Source organism: Brassica napus, chromosome C8 (assembly GCF_020379485.1).
Source record: "Brassica napus cultivar Da-Ae chromosome C8, Da-Ae, whole genome shotgun sequence".
Taxonomy (NCBI): Eukaryota; Viridiplantae; Streptophyta; class Magnoliopsida; order Brassicales; family Brassicaceae; genus Brassica; species Brassica napus.
Window position 1 is genome coordinate 25,675,576 of NC_063451.1, and position 21,537 is coordinate 25,697,112.

A 21,537-nucleotide genomic window follows, 5' to 3' on the forward strand; every position below is an offset into this window, starting at 1 on the left:
CTAGTAAATGACAGTTCTACCCTTCTTCTCCGCCGTGAATTTTTAAATAGTGGTGACGTGGACGCCATCATTGAATCACAAAACTGAAACTGCGTCTAGAGAGAGAGAATTTGAAGAAGTACTCATGGATGTCTCGGGAAGCTTGACTTGCGTCGTCGTGGCTGTAGATGGAAGCGAGGTGAGCATGGAAGCTCTAAAGTGGGCTCTGGACAACCTCAAGCTCTCACCGTCTTCTCCCGATTCATCGTTCGTCGTCCTCCATGTCCAGCCTTCGCCTTCTATCACCGCAGGCGTTAGCCCCGGCACCATCCCTTTCGGTGGTCCCAGTTAAGTCTCGTTACTACTAAGTTTATGATCTGTTTGTTGAATTGACTCTGGAAGATTTTGGATGAAGGTGGTGTGGAGGTTCCTGCGTTCGCCGCTGCGATCGAGCAGCACCAGAAGAGGATCACCGATGCGATACTCGAACACGCTCGTCAAATCTATGCTGATAGATCGGTGAGTAGTGTCTTGACTCTTAAGATCTAGTAGCGATTTGCTTTTGATTGATTAGAATCTGGAGGTGATGATTGATGAGGAAGATGTGATGATTTACTCTCAGGTGAATGTGAAAACGCAAGTGGTTGTTGGAGATCCCAAGGATAAGATCTGCGAGACTGTTGAGAATTTGAACGCTGATTTGCTTGTCTTGGGTTCTCGTGCTTATGGCCCCATTAAGAGGTATATTAATCTCTTCTTATTCCACACTAGTATCTTGCCTTTGTGTGTTTTGGTGAACTGATGAAAGCTACAAATCATAATTCAAGGCGTTTGATCTTGGTTTGTGTATGAACTAGAATCTGTGTTGGCTTGAGAAATGAAACAGCTTTTTGCTCCAATAGTTAGAACAAGAGATTGGTTTAAGCTAGGCTTGAGAAAAATCCTTGAAGTTGCTATTGGTGTTTGTTTAGAGAGGTTATAGTATATCTTTTGCAACATGTTTGATCTGTGATGCAAGAAAACTCTTTAAGTAAGTATGAGTGTTGAGAGAAACAGTGCATCCTTTCAAGATTTTTTTGCTTGATAACATGTGGGATATAGATATGGAACTGCTATGTTTTCTGAATTTATCCCCTCCAGTTAGCAGAAGAAATGAGTAATGTTAAGTATAATTTCTCTGACATGGTTAAGGCAGTTAACCTGTACTTAAGAGCAGCCATTTCTCTGCTCATCCATCAATTACTGCTTCTGGAGTATTTTTCCCGTTTAAGATTCAATGATTCATATTGATGTTTTTCCTTAATACGCTAAATCTTATTTAGTGGAGCAAATGCACGTGTTGAATCCAGATTCTTTTTTCCCCTTAACCAGGATGTTTCTGGGAAGTGTAAGCAGCTACTGCACCAACCACGCTCACTGTCCTGTTGTGATAATTAAACCCAAGGAGGATTCTCCTGAATAATCAGGTAAACTCGTTTACCTTCTTGAAAATTAGGTCAAACATTTACATTCGATTGATCACACCACATGCTCAAATGTTTATTTCCAAACCAACTTAATACTTTTCCATAATCTTTAGAAGGGCTTCTCAATAGTTTGTCCTTTACAACTTAATATCTCAAGATTTTATCAATGTCAAATTCTGTCTAGAGTCTTTCTAACCGAGTTATCCAATCATCTTCATTTCTCAGGAGATATGTGTGCTTATGCAAAAGGGATATCAAACCCATCTTTGTAAGTTTGTGGAGCTATGGAAGCAAAGCAAAGAATCCAGGTGCTTTTACATGTTAATGCATTGGTGTGAAAGTGTAAAATTAATAAGAGCTACTGAAACATTGGTTGGATCATCAGTCTCAGGCTCAGAATATGTGTTGTATTCATAATTTTTTTTTTTTGGTAAAAGTGTTGTTGTATTCATATTCATCGTTTCTATATATTAATATATGGTGAAGTTAAATGATGAGTTGCTGTCGCATCAATCATTTTGAGGAACAGTTACAGAGCTAACTGTTTAAACGCCAGTATAGAGCTAACATGAAGCTGATTATAACAAAAAAGGTACTGCTTCGGCCATCTTTGTTACCACCTCGTGAACGAAAGCACGATCATCATCTTTCTCTCTTTCCTCTTCTAAAGCGATTATGCAATAATATATACATCGGATTCTCCTGTAAGCTGCTGCAAAGCTTTCCATTAGCTCCCCAATTAGACCTGACAAATCAAAGGCCTTGTGATCATGAGGTTTTGCTAATGCTTGGGTAGCAAGTTTGATTTCGTAGAAAATTGTCACTCAAGAAAGTAAAGGCTATTTTGCAAATTGACAGGAAACATTATTGGATCTGAGGATCTCTATGTAAATCCCCTATATATTAATTGAGAAGCATTTGAAAAATTAGAACCTTAATTTTGTATTAATTAAAAAAAATCTCAAATCCTAGGTGACATTCTAAATGCCTTCTAAATTCCATTTCAAAGAATTCTAGAACATCTAATATAAAGTATAGTTTAATCTAATGGTGTCACATTATTCCATAATTATATAACACTAGAGAACATTATATTAACCTAAAATATAAGAAATGTGTATTCTTTCCTTAAATAAAAGCTACAGAATAACCTAATATGATTTACATATATATGTCAATTAATGATTATGAATAATAAAGATTTGATAACAATTTTTGCATCCTTCTTCATTTTGTTTAATTTTATATTATTAAAAAAAATAAACAATCACATTAACCATATAATAAAAAAATTAGATTTTTTTCTTATATGTTATATTTGGAATTTTTTTAAATGACATTAAATTAAAAAAATGAGGAAACCTTATATGTTATATTTTTTTTTAAAAACGACTTTAAAATACAAAAATGAGGACACCTTATATGTTATATTTTTCTTCTATGTTAGATTTTTTTTATATGTTATATTTTGAATTTTTTAAAACGATTTTAAATTACAAAAATGTAAGTTTTCCTTAAGTATACGACTAAAAACATTAAAATGACATGTATCAATTCGATGGTTGATTTAAAAGCTTTCAAAACCATATGGAAGATAAAAGTCAAAATAATTCAACTGTGAAAACAACACTGTTCACTTTTTTTCAAGAATGTGTTCGATGGAAAAAATAAGGTTTTTATGTTATAATTTGTTTAATGTCCAATCCGATCAACCCATGATGTATTAATTATAGTTTTGTTCCATCAGTTTTAATAAAAAATTGACTTGATCCATCGGAAAGAAATTATATAATAACAACAAAAAATATTGTATATATATAAAAAAAATGATCAAATATATAAAAAAAATGATCGATAATATATAGTAATAAACTCACCATGCGCAAGGCGCATGTATTATCCTAGTTCATATTATATTGAAGGGACAAAAGTTAAAAAGAAAGATTATGACATTTTCTTCGGGATTATAAAATCTATATTATAATAGTTGAGTTTTTCTCACTCCTCGGTGCGCGTCATCGTTTTGTGGGCTCCAGTTTTAAAAAGTATGAAAAAGTGTCAAGCTCATGGTTCGAACCCTGGTCATTGAGATATAAACACCAACATTTATACCACTAAGCTAAACGATACATTGTACATTGATAGCCGAACCTAATATATATTTACGAAGGTCGGAAGCCCTTGCTTCTTCGGCTTCCGCTGAGGCTCGGGCCTACAAGTGTATTATGGGTTTCATTTTTAATGGGATTCATCACGTTATATGAAAAAAACTCAAGTTTGCAACAATTATGGTTTTCCTATATTGTAAACTGTCGTCGTTTAACATGAGTTGAGGTTCTTTTCATCATTGTCTCAAACAATTCTGAGTTACAGAGTTGCGCCGTGTGTGTTCGTAATCTATTTTTTCACCGGTGAATTCTTCATGTCCCCATCTTAAATCGTTTTATCATAAATGTTCCTGGTTTGTAGCCCCTCTGTAAACCATATATATATGATTCTCATCTTTGATGAACTCAATCAGCATCTCCACAAAACTCATTGATTTCTCTTAGATTTAACCATTTTCTAGAAAATGTTTCTCCCTGCCTCTCCAGTTCCTCAAACCGGTGTCCCGACATCCATCACTCAACCTTCGAGTCTCTCCGTCTTGGTTTTAGTAGTTAGAGCATAGCCTTTGGCTTCCTCCGCTTATGGGATTCCCTGAACTTCAAGAAAGACATGGAGTTTGTGGGAATCACGGTTCTCTTCCTTGATGAAAAGGTAAGTTAATCTTCGATCTATCACACTTATTTAACATAATTGTTTTAATTGATTTCCTGATTTTTTATTGAATAATATTATTTGCAGATTCTGTGATTCATGGGTTTACTCCCTCGGACGTGCTAATCATTACTTGCCATTTTTGAAAGCAGGTTCCATTGTGAAAGTCGATCATTTTGAGGTTGCTAGGTGCTCAAGCATGTACAAGATAACTGATCATCCATTCCTCACTCGTTTCATCTCACTAACCATTATTGATGAAGTCATCACAGGTGTTCTTGAGATCAATCTCCAGTCAAGATTAGATTGTTCGACAATCTCCAAGTGATTGCGAACACAAACCTAGAAACTGGTAAACATACCATATTTGGCAGCTCCAAGCAAGATTACAATCAGGCAAATTCAAGTGGAATGACATACCAGCATTTGAAACTGATAATTAGTTAACAGCTTATCCCATATTTTCCTTATTCCTAAAAAATCCACAGTGTTTCTGATCTATTTTTTCATCTACGCAACTTAAGCCTCTGTCATGGATAGCTATCTCCCAAGGATTGCATTGACTATGGTTTCTTGGAAGAAAAAGATCTTGCTCCTGAAAAAAGACGACAACCATGTTGTAAGCTTTTAGTTTGTGCAGAACAAAAAACCTTGACTTCTTTTCTATTTAGTATAGCGATAGTTGTTGACAATCATAAATCATTTGCCAATATATTTTTTTATGCGGCATTTCAGAACTCTCCATTCCAAGCGGAACAACAAATGGAAGCTAATCTTTCTGGAAGCTCCTCGACTTCAAGACAGAATCAGAAGATAGATGTTGGTGGGAGGTTGATCAAGGGATTACTTCGGAGAAGTGAGACGGCCTAGCCAGATTTCATCTTTTGTACATCATGAGCAAAGAGTGGAACCCACAAAACACGAGAGAAGAAAAAACAAAACACGAAATTAACATATTTAGACCTTCTCTCTTGCAGGTCTAACATCTGGCGCCGACGAAACTCAACACCCACGGCAGACGAAGCTGATGCAAGTAAACCTCTCATAAATCATGCTTAAAATCAATCTACATTTTTCAATCTCACAAACTAAGAAACAATTTTACCTACATGAATAGGGAAATTAGTGCCCACATTCCCGACAGAGATAAAAAGAGGAGTTGAAGTCCTAATAGTTTTCTCAGTATCAGACTAAACCACATATTCAAGGCCCAGTTATTTTGAAACCCTAACATTTTAAAGCCCTGCTTTTAAAAAGAAATTATATTGAGCCATATTTCAAACTTTTTTGTCAACCCCAAATCATCTATATCAAAGTCAGAAAAAATATATAAATAAAACAATTTCCTAAGTATGTGATTCTAAAAATGTTATAAGGTTTTTTTTAATATATTACAATTCTATGTTTTTCTAAAAACAATTGGTGAAATAAGAGGAAATTTTTATTTTATTGTTTATTTAAATTGTTAAATTTTTAAATTCAAATTTATTATCTTTTTCCATGCACTATTTTGATTTATATACAAACAATTACCTAAGTAAACACTAACAAGTTTCATCACCCTCAACTTTGAACATATAAGATATGAAAATATCAACATATGACTTCGTCGTTCATTCTTCTATCAAACTCATCAACCTATGTAATTTCCAAAGTTCCATCCATCACATTATAGACAAAAAAAACAAACAAACAATAAAATTCCGTAAACAAAACTATACAATGCACCTATAATATAGCCGGTATACACTTAAAAATGGCTCGTGAACAAACCAGGATAGAAAAAGACAAAAGAGGAATAGTCGGACTTTTCATTACAACACGGTAAGGGATGCTCACGGACTTTCATAATTATGGACTGTTTTCTTTTATTACAACTTTTGTGAAACTTTTTCTTATCTAGTGTCGAAAGTTCACGTTAATGATCCACAAAACATATAAACTGAAATAATGTACATAACGGTTTCGTCTCATGACTTATGAGAAGATTTTATTGATTACAAACTGGATGATTTTATAAAATCGTGATGATGATCCCAAAACAAAATTGTCAAATGAACTATACCGGATGTTCTGTAAACTTATAGGTATCTAAAGATAAATGCACTAATGGAGTATCAATCAAACAGCATAAATTCTATTAAAGAAAACAACCACTAGGTCTAGGTGCGAACATGTATAATTCACTCGTCGCAACCAAACAAAAAGAATGGAATAAGAACCAAAAATAAACAGACTGTTAAGAGTTTTGTCATGATATGGCAGCTAAATAATTGGTTGGTCTGGTTTATGGTTGTTTATCACTATCCAAAAACGCACTTCACTTCACATGCAAACAATGCCTTTGGGTCCCTGACTGACTTTCTGGCTACTTCCCCACGCACACTCTGTCTCCTCGTGACTTTTATCTTATTTCAAGCTTTCAAGTTAAAACTCACAACAGTGTATGTTAAAAACCTCCAAGATTTAGTTGGTTTGGATCAACGCCGGTGCCAAAATATATGCAACTCGAAACTGCTGCAAAATGCAAACTTGTCTATATTAGCTTCCAATCTTATATTTACATAAGGTACGGTATGAGGAAAACTGCGAATACTTGAAACTTATAGTTTTGACCAGATCACCAAGAAAAATCAAACATTCACTTTTTAATTTAAATGACTCACGTGAAATGATCAAGTAGTACTGCCTGCCAGTCCAGATAGGAGTGACCAGACCGGATCCACCAACCACACCTCGACGTTGAGGGACATTTTCGTACTTTGGGATATCACTTTTGCCATATATATATACACCACATTCAAAGAGCATTATCTGATATCCACACCACCACATTATCTCAAAACCATGGCCTCCTCGACCCTCCATTTCTTCTTCGTGGCCCTTCTCTTGCCGTTCACGCTAACCACCGCTACACGTGACACATGTGCGACCGCCGCTCCCGATGGTTCCGACGATCTCTCAATCATCCCCGTTAACGCCAGATGCTCACCTTTCGCAGCAAATCCTACCTCCACCTCCGTCATGGACACCGTCCTCCACATGGCCTCCGCAGACTCTCACCGCCTCATCTACCTCTCGAGCCTCGTCGCCGACAAACCCAACCGAACCTCCGTCCCTATAGCCTCCGCTAACCAGCTCCTCCACACCGGCAACTACGTCGTCCGATCCAGGCTCGGCACTCCTCCTCAGCTCATGTTCATGGTCCTAGACACCAGCAACGACGCCGTTTGGCTCCCTTGCTCCGGCTGCTCGGGCTGTTCCACCGCCGCAACCGCCGCTTGCTTCAATCCCAACTCCTCCTCCACATACTCCACCGTCTCTTGCTCCGCCGCAGAATGCACGCAAGCACGTGGCCTCACGTGCCCATCCTCCTCGCCGTCACCACCGTCCACCTGCTCCTTCAACCAATCATACGGCGGAGGTTCGTCATTCTCCGCCTCGCTCGTCCAAGACACGCTGACGTTAGCCTCTGACGTCATCTCAAACTTCTCATTCGGATGCATCAACTCTGCTTCCGGGAACTCTCTACCACCGCAAGGACTAATGGGCCTGGGACGTGGGCCCACGTCGTTAATCTCCCAAACGACGTCGCTTTACTCAGGCGTGTTCTCGTACTGCCTCCCTAGCTTCAGGTCGTTCTACTTCTCCGGGTCGTTGAAACTGGGCCCGATGGGCCAACCGAGATCCATCAGATACACTCCTCTCCTCCGCAGCGCTCACCGTCCTTCACTTTACTACGTCAATCTCACCGGAGTGAGTGTGGGACCCACACAGGTCCCCGTTGACCCTACGTACTTGACGTTTGACTCAAATTCAGGCGCCGGTACGATAATCGATTCCGGTACTGTGATCACCCGGTTTGTCCAACCGGTTTACGAGGCAATCAGAGACGAGTTTAGGAGCCAGGTGAAAGGCCCGTTCTCGACGCTGGGAGCGTTCGACACGTGTTTCGCGGCGGATAGCGATAGCTTGGCGCCAAAGGTAACGCTGCACATGACGTCACTCGATTTGAAGCTGCCGGTGGAGAACACGCTTATACACAGCAGCGCGGGAACGCTGGCGTGTCTGTCGATGGCGGGGATACCGCTGAACGCGAACGCTGTTCTGAACGTGATCGCGAATCTCCAGCAGCAGAATCTGAGGATCTTGTTTGATGTTCCTAATTCTCGCCTAGGTATTGCTACTGAGGCATGCAACTAAGAGAAATATGTAATCTATTGTTCGTCGTCGTTTTGCCTTATTTGTACGATGTTTATTTGTGAAGGGTTCGTGAATAAAAGAACCCATCTAGATTGATGAATGTTATTGATTTTCGGCTTGCAACTCCAAGAAAAGTCACATCCACAGGTTTTTTTAGTAAATTACATTTAGTAAAAGTCACTTCCACAAGTTTCTTATCTAGTTAAGTTATTGATAAATTGAGAAGAAACTATAATGCAAAAAAAAAAAACAGTATTGCTAAATTATGTGTGCAGCTTCTCTCTCTCCGTCTGCAAATGTAGGCTAAAGATTACATCCTCTAAGTCACTCTTTCCAAGGGTTCAAAAACAGATGCTCTCGAGCACAAGTAGTTTACAAATTTCTAAAGGAAGTAACAGAAACCTTGAAGGATCGTGAAGCTTGTCAGACAATAACTGCTGTGAGCATCTGAGGACGAGTAGCAGCTACCATGATTGGACGCGAAACTGCCACACTTTCTATTCCTGAAACACAGTAAATGCAGGGAATTTTTAGTTGATGATCCAACCCATGAAAATGTTTATATGAATCCAAAAACAGAAACATCAACCAGTCAAGCAGTTCTAAAATCAACACATATTTATCTACTTCAAAACCAAAAGATTCACTGAACAAGGAGCAGAACTTTAATATAAGAACCCTACCTCCATAGGACCAGAACCGTCATTAACACCAGATGCAGGATCAGGAACTACCAGGCCTGCAGGAACCTGGCCAAACTTCAAAGCCTGTTCGAGTCTGGCAATTTCTTCTATCGTCTGGGAATTGACAATTGCAGCCTGCAACATCATCAAAATGAAAAACAGAAATATTACTATCAAACACAGAGCCTTCACTTACTTCATATTTATAAACAAACAAATCAACGAATAATCCTTTGTCCCTACGCTACTCCGATGAAAATCCATTTGACTCGATTTATAGATAAAACGCACCTTGATAGCTAAAATCTGCTCCTGTGTTGGGGCCACCACTTTTGGAGCCTCTGCATCTTCTGTAGTATCTGAAACTTTTTGAACCACCTCCTGAGATACCTTCTTAACCTCTTCTTCTGCTTCCTTAGATGTAAACAAAGCCGCAGCTTCAGCTCTCTCCTGTTAGGAAACAATAATTGTCAAGTTAATAATGAATTTCTTCTCAGCATTTTCTAATTCACCAGTAGATACTATTGCCTAAACTCCGGTTAAACCATCTAATGGCTTTGCATAGGCTACGGTGGGCTAAAATCTCAAGGGAGAGGCAAATACTACAAGAAACTGAATCCGACACTACAGAGTCTATAGCACAAGAAGCTGAATACGACACTACAGCGTCTACAAGAATCATAGGGAGGTACACTAAGGAGCTGATTAAGACACTACAGAGTCTATAACACAAGAAAAAACTTGAAAACAGAGTAATAAGCTCCTCACCTTAGCTTTGACTTTAATGAAATCCAGCACTCGAAGTGATTTAAGCTTGTGAATCACATAAAGGCGATAATTTGGCTTCTTGGTGATATTATTATCCAACAAACTAAGGTACTGAAGCTTTGGGATGGAGGCAAGGGGATCAATCTCAACCAAATTCACAAGCCTGTTGTTCGTAAGAACCAAAGTGTGCAGCTTCGGCAAGAACTCTGCAGAAGAAAAACCACAGAATAAACACAACACGCAAGTTTACATTTCATTACAACACATTCAAAAGGAGAGACTTTACCTCCAATGTTAGGGTTTATCCTGGTGATCCGATTGTTATTTACAATCAGAGTTCCTAACCGGTTGAGAAGCGGAAAATTCTCTAGCTTAACTATCTCATTATCAGACAGATCTATTGTATCGAACTGGTCCTGTAATAAAAAAAAACAACACAAGCTGATTAGTAATAAAAAAAGAAGGAGATTTAAAATAGCATATCAGAGAAAGTACCTCAGTAGCACCCAAGTTCTCGATTACAGGAATCTTGTTGCCTGCAACAAAATAGTAGAGAGAAGATGCGTTTAGGGTTACAGAACAAACCCTAGAACGGTAATGGGGAAGATGATAAGTTTACCTCGTAGCTCCAATTCTCGCTCCTTGATGGCGTTGAAGAAGTGAGGACTGTTCCAGATCAAATCAGCTGTGAGCTTCACCATTGTACTACCACTAGGGTTTTACAGCTTCTTGCACTCTGCTCGTCGGATTCAGAAGAGGAAGGGTGTCGAAGAACTCACGGAGACGGAGGAAATCTCTTTGATATTATCACTCGGCCCATTTAAGTGCACTATTGGGCTATTTGAGCTGGCCCATGATATAATAGCAAAAACCATTTAAAAGAAAGAGACGAGAGAGTGCAAGTCACATGTCTCTTTGCTATTACCACTCGGCCCATTAAAGTGGAATAATGGGCTATTTGGGCTGCTTTATAATAAAATTTCGTTATTTTATTTTATTTTTTAAAGAAAGGGACTACATTTCGATTGGAACAGTTCTTCTGCGTTGTTTCGAGCCCTAATCTAGGGGTTACTCTCAATCTCGCTTCCTTGTGTTCTTCGTTCCACCGATTAGCGTGAGCATTTGCTCCACACAGCCTTGAATTTGAGTGAATTGGAGACAAAAAAAACAGTTGAGCGAAGATGAGGATTATGATCAAGGGAGGTGTGTGGAAGAACACCGAAGATGAGATCCTCAAAGCCGCCGTGATGAAGTACGGCAAGAACCAATGGGCTCGGATCTCGTCTCTCCTTGTTCGCAAGTCTGCTAAACAGTGTAAAGCTCGTTGGTACGAATGGCTCGATCCTTCTATCAAAAAGGTTATGCCTTTATTGACTTGATTCTGTAATTAGTAGAAAGTTTATGCCTTTATGATGTTTACTGAGTTAGAAACTGTTAATGCAGACTGAATGGACTAGAGAAGAAGATGAGAAGCTTCTACATCTTGCCAAACTACTACCTACTCAGTGGAGAACTATTGCTCCTATTGTGGGGCGTACACCCTCTCAGTGCCTTGAGAGGTACGAGAAGCTTCTTGACGCAGCGTGCACTAAGGACGAGAGTTACGAAGCAGCGGATGATCCGAGAAAGCTGCGTCCCGGTGAGATCGACCCCAACCCGGAATCGAAGCCTGCTCGCCCTGATCCGGTGGATATGGACGAAGACGAGAAAGAAATGCTTTCTGAAGCGAGGGCGAGGTTGGCTAACACTAGGGGGAAGAAGGCTAAGAGAAAAGCTAGAGAGAAGCAGCTCGAGGAAGCGAGGAGGCTTGCTTCTTTGCAGAAGAGGAGAGAGTTGAAGGCGGCTGGGATTGGTAATAGTCATAGGAAAAGGAAACGGAAGGGGATTGATTATAATGCGGAGATTCCTTTTGAGAAGAGGGCGCCTGCGGGGTTTTATGATACTGCTGATGAAGATCGTCCTGCTGATCAGGTGAAGTTTCCGACAACCATTGAGGATCTTGAAGGGAGAAGAAGAGCTGATGTGGAAGCGCAGTTGCGCAGACAAGATGTTGCGAGGAACAAAATTGCTGAGAGAAGGGATGCTCCAGCAGCTATATTGCAAGCGAATAAGATGAATGATCCTGAAGCTGTTAGGAAGAGGTCGAAGCTAATGTTACCGCCACCGCAGATTTCAGATCACGAGTTAGAGGAGATTGCAAAGATGGGGTACGCTAGCGATCTTCTTGCGGAGAATGAGGAGCTAACAGAAGGCAGTGCTGCTACTCGTGCGCTTTTGGCGAATTACTCACAAACACCAAGGCAAGGGATGACGCCCATGAGGACGCCTCAAAGAACTCCTGCTGGTAAAGGTGATGCTATTATGATGGAAGCAGAGAATCTGGCTAGATTGAGAGACTCTCAGACACCTTTGCTAGGAGGAGATAATCCTGAGTTGCACCCTTCTGACTTCACCGGGGTCACTCCTAGGAAGAAAGAGATTCAAACGCCTAATCCGATGCTGACTCCTTCAATGACTCCTTCGATGACTCCTGGTGGTGCCGGCCTTACTCCCAGACTTGGCTTGACGCCATCAAGGGATGGTTCTTCTTTCGCTATGACACCTAGAGGTACTCCCTTCAGGGATGAACTTCACATAAATGAAGACATGGACATGCACGAGAGCGCTAAACTTGAGGGGCAGAGACGAGAGGAAGCTAGAAGGAGCTTACGCACTGGACTTACTGGGCTTCCTCAGCCAAGGAACGAGTACCAGATAGTTGCACAACCTCCTCCAGAGGAAAGTGAAGAGCAAGAAGAGAAAATTGAGGAAGACATGTCAGACAAGATAGCTAGAGAAAAGGCTGAGGAGGAAGCGAGACAGCAGGCACTACTTAGGAAAAGGTCCAAGGTGTTGCAGAGAGATCTTCCTAGACCTCCAGCAGCTTCGTTAGAACTAATTAAGAACTCGTTGCTTTCAGCCAACGGAGACAAAAGTTCTGTTGTTCCTCCTACTCCAGAAGAGGTTGCAGATAAATTGGTTAGAAGGGAGCTTCTACAGTTGCTGGAGCATGATAATGCAAAGTATCCTCTTGATGGGAAAGCTGAGAAAAAGAAAGGAGCCAAGAACCGTGCTAACAGTTCTGGTTCTCAAGTTACTCCAATCGAAGATTTTGAGGAAAATGATCTCGAAGAGGTATGAATATGAATAATATCTTCCTGATCTCAGTTTACTTTTGTCGTTTAGTTGATTTATTACTTTGAGCTACCTTTAGAGTCCTTAAGTTTCTCTGGGTTTATGGATAGGTTGCTTGATGGATATTATGCACATGGGTTTGAAGCAACACCTTTAATCTTGTATACGATAGGGGCTGTCTAATGAAAGCATTCCATGATTTTTATGGTAGGCTGACAAAATGATAAAGGAGGAGGGGAAGTTTCTTTGCAAGGCAATGGGAAACGAGAACAAGACCCTTGAAGATTTCGTAAAAGCTCACGACGATTGCGTGAAGGATCTCATGTACTTCCCCACACGAAATGCTTACGGGCCCTCAAGTGTTGCTGTGAAGGCAGAGAAAGTTGCAGCTTTGCAAGTGGAGATGGAGAATGCGAGAAAAAAGATGGAGGAAGATGAGAAGAAGGCAGAACATATGAAGGCTAAGTATAAAACTTACACAAAGGGTCATGAGGTATAAGTATAGTCCTCATTGCATGTATCTCAATTCTGAAACTATAGAGTACTATCGCTTTTAAGGTTGCTGTAATGTTTAATGATTTACTATTTGTTCATTTGACAGAAACGGGCAGAGACCGTGTGGAGCCAAATAGAGGCGAGTTTGAAGCAGATTGAGATTGGTGGAACAGAAGTGGAGTGCTTTAAAGCATTGAAGAGGCAAGAAGAGATGGCTGCGTCTTTCAGGAAGAAGAATCTGGAGGAAGAAGTGGTCAAGCAAAAGGAGACGGAGAGGAAACTGCAAGCGAGCTATGGAGAACTGTTGTCAACGCTTGAAAAAGCAGAGGAGATAATGGTCGGGTTCCGAGTACAAGCATTGAAACAAGCGGACGTTGAAGATTCTCACAATCTGAAAGAAGCTAAGCTAGCCACTGGAGAGGAAGAGGACGTTGCCATATCCACGGAAGCTTCTTCTTAAACATCTGTCAGAACTTGAGTTTTGTATTGTTTCCAAGTTATAAGGATACGCAGCTTGACCTTTGTATTTGGTTCCAAGTTTTATGAGTCATGACTCTGTAAATGTTGTGATATTTCTCAGTTGTATGCTTATTGCAATGATCTAGAAATTTGATCTAGTATGACAGATCGTGAGAATCTTTAACCTCTTTAATATTAAAAAAAAAAAAACTCATGGCTTGAATATCGTTTAAACCGAAATCAACATTACATTTTTGGTGGAAAACCAAAATCAAAAAATGTAGTCTGTGTAAACATTATTAAATGGAAAGCAAAACAACGTAATTTTTAGAGTTTCAGCCTCTTTTCAAAACTAAGAAGGCTCTCAGTTCTACTCCACAACTTCAATAAGGGTGGGCTCGTAGTCTGCGGGAGCCACAAATCCATGGAGGTTCATCACGGTAGCAGCTACATTGGCAAGTCCTGGTATCTCCAGATCCTTGCGGAACCTCACTCCTTCAGACAGTCCTGGTCCTCCAATGGCAATTGGCACCTGCAACACATTCCAATCAGTATCCACAATGCCACATAAAGTCTATACCAATGTATTAAGTTACTGTAATAACGCAGAACACAGATATGGACTTACTGGTTTGAGAGTGTGGGAGGTAAGAATCTGAAGCTTCCCTTCTTTATCCAAAGCAGGCTTTCCAGCCTTATCCCTCTTAACCATGTCCTCTGCGTTTCCGTGATCAGCAGTCACAACGTAAATGCCTTTCACTTGTTCAATTGCATCTAGGATCATCTGCAAAAACCAAACCAGGCCCAACACCATTAGCGGACTGAGTCACTCAACCAATATCATCAAGACTCTTCAATGCACTTTTAAGAAAAAAAGAAAATTAGTACCTTCACAGCAACATCTGCAGCCTCGCAAGCAACAACCGTTGCATCAATGTCACCTGTATGTCCAACCATATCACTGTTTGGCAAGTTAACTCGCACCTGATCAAACTTGCCACTTAGAATCGCGTCCCTCGCCTTCTCAGCAATCTCCAATGCCTTCATCTTTGGCTTGACATTGAATGAGATTCCACTGTCACTTGGGATTTCAACATACTGCTCCAGTTTCTCGTTGAAATATCCTGATCGGTTTCCATTCCAGAAGAATGTCACATGCCCAAACTTGACCGTCTCACTGTTTCACATACATTGACATATACATGTTCAGTTCAAAAAAAAAATGCAAGCTAGATCATAGCATGATATAGACCACTAATGAGCAAAACAACTACAATATAAAAGAAGAAAGAAGTTTAAGAACCTGCAAGCAAAAGTACTGACGCCATTGTGAGTCAAATATTCACCAGAGGTTCTATCAATCTCCGGGGGAGAAACAAGGTAACGGCTCGGAAGCTTTAGCTCTCCATCATACTCAAGCATACCAGCGTAACGGATCTTTGGGAACCTCACGCGGTCAAACTTGTCAAAGTCCTCGTACTCAAGCGCCTTGGCGTGCATAACCATACGGTCAGCCCTGAAGTTGAACGTGACAACTGCATCACCGTCCACGATAGGACCAACGGCTTTCCCTGCGTCGTCAACAATCACAAACGGAGGGAGGTACTGGTCGTTAGCGCCAGGCTCCTTCCTCAGAGTCTTGACAGCTTCAACAGCGTTTTTGAACTTGTGGGGAGCTTCTCCAAGCACCTGAGCGTCCCAGCCACGCTTCACAACACCCCAATCGTTCTCGTACCGGTCCAGAGTCACGTACATACGACCTCCACCAGAGGCAATCTGAGCATCCACACCGTTCTCGCGCAACTTAGCGAGGTCGGCTTCGAGAATCTCCACGAATCCGACACTTGAACCATCCAAAACATCACGACCATCAGTAAGAATATGGACACGGATTCTCTTAGCACCACGTTCAGCGGAACCCTTGATCAGCAACTACACAAGAAACACAACAAAATGTCTAATCAACAACAATCAGACAGAAGTTAAACATGTAGAGTGTTGAAGAAAAAGATCAATACTTGGAGCTGGTCGAGACGAGAGTGGACTCCACCGTCACTGAGAAGTCCAACGAAGTGCAAAGTGTTCTTCTCGAAAGACTCAGAGACATATTTGAAGCCTTCACCGTCGAAGATTTTGCCGGAAGCGAGAGCAATGTCGCAAAGCTTAGCACCTTGAGCGAAGATACGACCAGCTCCGAGAGCATTGTGACCGACCTCACTGTTTCCCATATCGTCTTCACTAGGGAGTCCAACAGCAGTTCCATGAGCTTTGATCAACGTCCATGTATCAGGACGTCCCTGTAAAGAAGGTGAAGATTAGTATAGTTCGACGGAATAATAAAACCCTAAACCCTGACGCAAGAAATAAAAATCCAATTTTTTTTTATAATTGAGGTTTAACTGAAATAAATTAATAATTAAATCCTCTATATACCATAAATTCACAAAATAAATAACCAAATTTTCATGTGATAAAAATCAGTAAATGTAAGAAATTAAACCCTTTCAAAAAAAAAAGAAACCAATCACCAAATTATTTTAAATAAATAAGTATTTTAAAACAAATATATAATAATACAAACCAACTGATTATTTAACTAATTAAAATAATAATCTACTGAATATCAAACAGAAACTAAACCGAAAATCAATTTTTTTTGTTTCGGTTCAGCCGGTTCGAAGAAAAATTCCAGACCTAGTTAGACTGTTTGTTACAATAGCTCTGACTTATGTACAGACTTTTCATAACCGGTATAGTCAAACCACGGTTTATATTAAACCGGACATACAACTTGATTAACTCTAATAACCTATAAGAGTAGGATAATAAGGTACATACGTTTTTAAGAGAATCCATGGTGGGAGTAGGAGCGGTGTGGATGCAGTTGTACTCATCAGGGGCAGATTCACCCCAGCCATCTAAGACGATCAAGGCGATGGTTTTGCCCTTGGGGAGCTTGGGGTGGTCATCTAGTTTCCAGGCGGAGTTGGTAGCCATAGCTGAGGTTTTGAGATGCGATCGAAAAAAAGCTGTTCAGACAGATCTGAGAGAGAGAAGTGAGTTTGGTGAGGACCAAGGGGCGGCTTTTAATAAGAGTCAAGTTTGGAGATGGGCCCACGTAATGACTAATGGGCCACTTGTATTTCACGCAAATATAATATTTAGAGGCTCCGAATATTCTTTTGTTTTCCTTTTTTGTTTGTTTCTCTTGTGACTATGGATCTTTTGTAAAGATACTCTTATATTATACTAATACTTACCATTTTGTTCTTTTCTTCTATATATTTTTAGGAAAAATATATCGTCAAATTTGTAATATAGTGTGAAAAGAATAAGGAAAAAGACTTTCTGAAAACGTCTGTTGATTGGCCTATTGTTCTTACTGCCATTTCTTTTATTTTTTCTTAATGGAAGTAAAACAATACTTTCATTTCTTCAGTCCTATTTTTTAATCGTATTATGGAAAATATTGCCTTGTTACTTACTTCAAGTATTTAATAGTCCTAGTATATGAAATATTGGCTTATTTCCATTACACAATTTTTACTTCCATCTTTTCTTTTATTATAGTGAAGCATTAAGGAATACAGTTCAGGAATTTTACCATATCGTAAAAAAAAATATGGGAATTTAAAACAATATAAACATAATTTTTCAACGGTTTTCTTCTATGCTATAATAAACATCTGACTTCTTATAACGATTCTTGAATATATACTATTTTTATTAAACTGGCCGGACAAGCGTTGATCATCCTGATCCAGTTAGTGTGACCATGATGTCTGAATATTTTTATTTCTAGACTGATAAACAGAAGGCATTGATCATGCTAAATTCATCTTTCTTTATCAATTTATTAAGGCATTGTCCATGAAAAGGCCTTAAGCAGTGCAGGTTCAAATGAAAACGTTACACTCAAACAAGTAAAAGGAGAAAACAGAATACGAATGAAACAAAGCTAGAAACACCGGAGGAAGAAGAAGCAGAGTTGGGGAGCCTCGGATAATCATCAGGAGAAGGCATAACACATTCATCTCCATTGAACAAGATCCTCCTTGGAAAAGCCCAACCGTTTTTGAAAGTGAAATTCCCTATATCCTTCCCTAGCAATATCTCTGTTTGCACATTTCCAAGCTCTCCTGCTTGCAGCAAAACATCATTGTAAAACTTGAGTCCCCAAAACATCCCTGTGTCATCTGAAACCACACCAACAAAAGTTAAACACTTAGAAGATGTAATAATTTGAATGAAATAAATAAAAAAATTACTTACTGATGCTTTTGTGAAGAGGTGTCATGGGTTTGTAGTTAAAGCTGAAGACTTGTGTAACGTTATTCAAGTTTGGATGAAGCACCACTAAGTTCCAGTCAGAGTAATTCCTCATCGTGTTGAGGTTCGTTGCTGTGATCTTAACCCTCCAATACTTTTTGTAGTTCACTTTGACATGCCAGTGTATGTGGATGGGACACATATGATTCGTACACTGCACCACAGGAGATACTTCCACATGTGGATCATGTTTCTGTTCCAAAAGTGACGGCACCACACCAGGCCTGAACAAGCCAGCAAGGAAAAAAAAACCTCAGGGCTATGTCTTAGGACACAAGGCATAACAAAAAAAAAACATTGATGAAGAGTTAATAATTACTTGACGCAATTGGAACTCGAGCAGCCGCAGCTACATGTAGGGCAAGGAACAATGTTTTGGTAGTAGAAAGCAGAGAGTGAAACGCAGCATTTTGGTGATTGTGATGACTTAGTCTGAGAGTACACGCACTCTGCCTCCCATGTTGCTGCTCTCAACATCAACACACAATACCAAAAATGTATGTCCAGTGAATTAAACGGGTACATACATTTTAACAGACAACACTTAAAAATGTATGAGTAATTTTATTATAAACGGATATATTTTTATTTAGCGGGCATGCTAATTAAATAAACATCCCCGCTAAATAAACCAGACTAAATTGACCAACCTTATATAAGTCCGCTTATTTTCACATATGATAAATGGACCACGGACCATACTTTTATACGAGGTTTGTTATGTTTGTGGGCGTTAAACCCATTTTAACATCTCTAGTCAAGTCCATAGAAAATAGCAAGAATGTTTTTTTTTAAATAGCAAGAATGTTTCAGCAAGAAGATGGATTTCTTTACCTAGAGCTTGTGTTTTGCGTCGACCCTTATCAGTACTATACTTACTAGGGTCCACGGACGTGGCATTGCTGCAGGTATAACCAGGGACACCTATATCAAAATCACAAGGCATAGTGAACTCTCCAGGGTCGTCAGGAAAGTTTCCGATGGTCATGTGGAAAGCAGAGACATGGTTGATGCGGTCCTGAGACATAGAAGTCAAGACACCTCCACGGCAGCAATTAGAGACTTGCATGTTGAAAGGAGCTCCGGGAAGAAGGTCGACGATGGTCGGTCGCCTGAGACAGCAGTGAGGGAGTGTTTCACTGGAGGCAAAGGCTGAGCAGTTGCCTTGCTCCGTCGTCTCAGCTCCTCTCATGTCCCATATCACTGTTTTGTTTACCCAATGCCAACTCAGCTTCCATCCTGGCTTCTCCACGTGGCGATACTCTTGCTTGTTCTCTATTTTTACTAGTACCTGTAACATTTTTGATTTTCCAAGCATTTGGTATATAGAATATATATAATCAGATGTCATGATCGATAGAATATTAGAAAAACTCATTTTATGAGAAAAGTTATACTTATATATCAAAACTAATATGAATAAGTATTCAACAAGGACTATATTAATGATTTCGAAAAACAACTTAGCGGAATGTGCCGGGTTTACTGGGTGGGCGAAGGTAGGTCTGTAATAGTTTGAATTTGATTATTTTGTTCAAAAGCTTAAGCGTATCTGATTCCTGAATTTTTTCGGACAGATTTTATATATAAATGGTAGTTCATTAAAAAAAGGACTATATTACTACATAATCAGACTTTACAAAAACGTCAAGAAAACCGCACAAAAAAATCAGATGTTCTTAATCTTCTGATCGATCGAATACTAATAATAATAATATCATTTAATGAGAAAAGTTATACATCATAACTAATTTGGAACTACCCAACAAAGGCTATATTACTACATAATCAGACTACAAAACTCCAAGAGAACCAAAAAGTAATAATAATCAGATTTGCAAGTTTAACGATAAGACTGTTGACAAAATCAATTTACTTGAGATAGAATGGAGAAACAAACGTTTGAGTTAACTTCTTCGATCTCAAGCTGAAGATTCGGACACTATTTTTACCAAATAATAATCATTATTTATACAAAACAAATTCAGCAAAAACTATGCAGAGGAAATAACAAGAAAGAAGAAAAGTTACTGTGTGATGGCCAGGTGAAGAATGAAGAAGATCCCATTTGATGATCATTTCACCACATGGATCCAAGGGGTCGAACCCATCTGCAACCATTTAATACTAATCATACTGAGAAAACTCAAATCAAATGTTATATTTTAATAAGAATAAAAGACTTACGTGTGGATGGTGAGATTGTGAAGAGGATGGTAGTGATGGCAAACAAAAGCTTTAGCATTGCACTCAAATGTGTTTGTATTACAAATGATGAACAAACGAAAAAAGAGAAGAAACAAGTTTTATTTTCTAAGAGAAAGAGAGAGAGATAGATAGAAATCTCAAGAGTTAAGTGTGACAACTCGTGTTTCCATGTTGAAGAGAGAAAGATGATTAAAGCAAAGAAGTGGTTCAGTGACTGTCAGTGCTTGAACAAAGAGTTTTGAATTTGTGACACTCTTTACTGTTTTCTTTCTATATTTGGTTTTTACATACTTTTATTTTTATCTAGCTATTAGCTGTAAACTAAACTCGGTTTGCCTTACTTGTACAAAAACCAATGGTGTACTTGGGTGGCAGCTATTATTTCTATATAAGTGTGAGAGAGATTATACAATGCTTCACGTTCTCTTCTTCCTGAAATGTTATATTACTTTACGTTTAAGTTTTTATTTTCTGTAAATCGTATGGTCATGGATTAATCTAGAAACAAGAGTTTCTTATCTCTATGATGGCATTGGTTATACTACTTGTCAGTAATTGATAGATAAACCAATCTGTAAATTACAATTATAAGCCTCAAATTATTCACATACAATTAAAAATGTTGACTAAGGGGGCAAATCAAAGATGAGATTTGTGATTAGAGAAGAATGTGTCAGAAAGAGATGCGTTTTCATGAGTGTCAAACATCGGAAAAGCTCTTTTCACGCGCTCTTTGGACATCTCGGTTCTTTGTTTTGCATGCACTTGCATAGCATCAGTACCATTATAAAAACAACCTCACTTTCTATGTGATAGTTTTCTTCATCATGTTACACTTCATAAAAGTATATGGAAATTCTTGTTCCGTGATGTTATCAACCAAATAGTTTCGATTTAAATATGCGTGACATGGAATCCAATATGATAAACTTTCAAACTGCATGACTCATGATGATATTCATATTATTAGTTCTTTTTTGAAAAAAATATTCATATTATTAGTTTTTTTGGAA

At 39.1% G+C, this 21,537-nt stretch overlaps 6 protein-coding genes across 6 annotated transcripts; 3 read left to right on the forward strand and 3 right to left on the reverse strand.

The window, feature by feature from the left end:
- The first annotated feature begins 14 nt into the window (after positions 1–14).
- Positions 15–1,939, forward strand: LOC106453139 (universal stress protein PHOS34). The gene is made up of 5 exons (XM_013895393.3): positions 15–326; positions 395–498; positions 602–720; positions 1,351–1,445; positions 1,671–1,939. The coding sequence occupies exons 1-4, from the start codon at positions 125–127 to the stop codon at positions 1,439–1,441; spliced, it is 516 nt and encodes a 171-aa protein (XP_013750847.1). The 5' UTR covers positions 15–124; the 3' UTR covers positions 1,442–1,445; positions 1,671–1,939.
- A 5,056-nt stretch (positions 1,940–6,995) lies between these two features.
- Positions 6,996–8,531, forward strand: LOC106453135 (aspartyl protease AED3). Its single transcript, XM_013895388.3, has one exon. The coding sequence runs from the start codon at positions 7,053–7,055 to the stop codon at positions 8,406–8,408; it is 1,356 nt and encodes a 451-aa protein (XP_013750842.1). The 5' UTR covers positions 6,996–7,052; the 3' UTR covers positions 8,409–8,531.
- A 109-nt stretch (positions 8,532–8,640) lies between these two features.
- Positions 8,641–10,792, reverse strand: LOC106453136 (U2 small nuclear ribonucleoprotein A'-like). The gene is made up of 7 exons (XM_013895389.3): positions 10,479–10,792; positions 10,355–10,395; positions 10,146–10,275; positions 9,860–10,065; positions 9,383–9,541; positions 9,092–9,226; positions 8,641–8,911 (listed from the first exon to the last, which is right to left on the reverse strand). Exons 1-7 carry the CDS (start codon positions 10,558–10,560, stop codon positions 8,906–8,908), a joined length of 759 nt encoding a protein of 252 aa, XP_013750843.1. The 5' UTR covers positions 10,561–10,792; the 3' UTR covers positions 8,641–8,905.
- Positions 10,793–10,862: 70 nt separating this feature from the next.
- On the forward strand, positions 10,863–14,145 carry LOC106453133 (cell division cycle 5-like protein). The gene is made up of 4 exons (XM_013895386.3): positions 10,863–11,217; positions 11,303–13,033; positions 13,245–13,526; positions 13,635–14,145. Exons 1-4 carry the CDS (start codon positions 11,041–11,043, stop codon positions 13,986–13,988), a joined length of 2,544 nt encoding a protein of 847 aa, XP_013750840.1. The 5' UTR covers positions 10,863–11,040; the 3' UTR covers positions 13,989–14,145.
- A 56-nt stretch (positions 14,146–14,201) lies between these two features.
- Positions 14,202–17,212, reverse strand: LOC106453134 (2,3-bisphosphoglycerate-independent phosphoglycerate mutase 1). The gene is made up of 6 exons (XM_013895387.3): positions 16,826–17,212; positions 16,006–16,284; positions 15,291–15,919; positions 14,876–15,164; positions 14,616–14,771; positions 14,202–14,519 (listed from the first exon to the last, which is right to left on the reverse strand). The coding sequence occupies exons 1-6, from the start codon at positions 16,982–16,984 to the stop codon at positions 14,358–14,360; spliced, it is 1,674 nt and encodes a 557-aa protein (XP_013750841.1). The 5' UTR covers positions 16,985–17,212; the 3' UTR covers positions 14,202–14,357.
- A 595-nt stretch (positions 17,213–17,807) lies between these two features.
- Positions 17,808–20,879, reverse strand: LOC106453132 (COBRA-like protein 6). Its single transcript, XM_013895385.3, has 6 exons — positions 20,504–20,879; positions 20,348–20,427; positions 19,151–19,607; positions 18,636–18,780; positions 18,260–18,540; positions 17,808–18,183 (listed from the first exon to the last, which is right to left on the reverse strand). The coding sequence occupies exons 1-6, from the start codon at positions 20,559–20,561 to the stop codon at positions 17,903–17,905; spliced, it is 1,302 nt and encodes a 433-aa protein (XP_013750839.1). The 5' UTR covers positions 20,562–20,879; the 3' UTR covers positions 17,808–17,902.
- Positions 20,880–21,537: the final 658 nt, after the last annotated feature.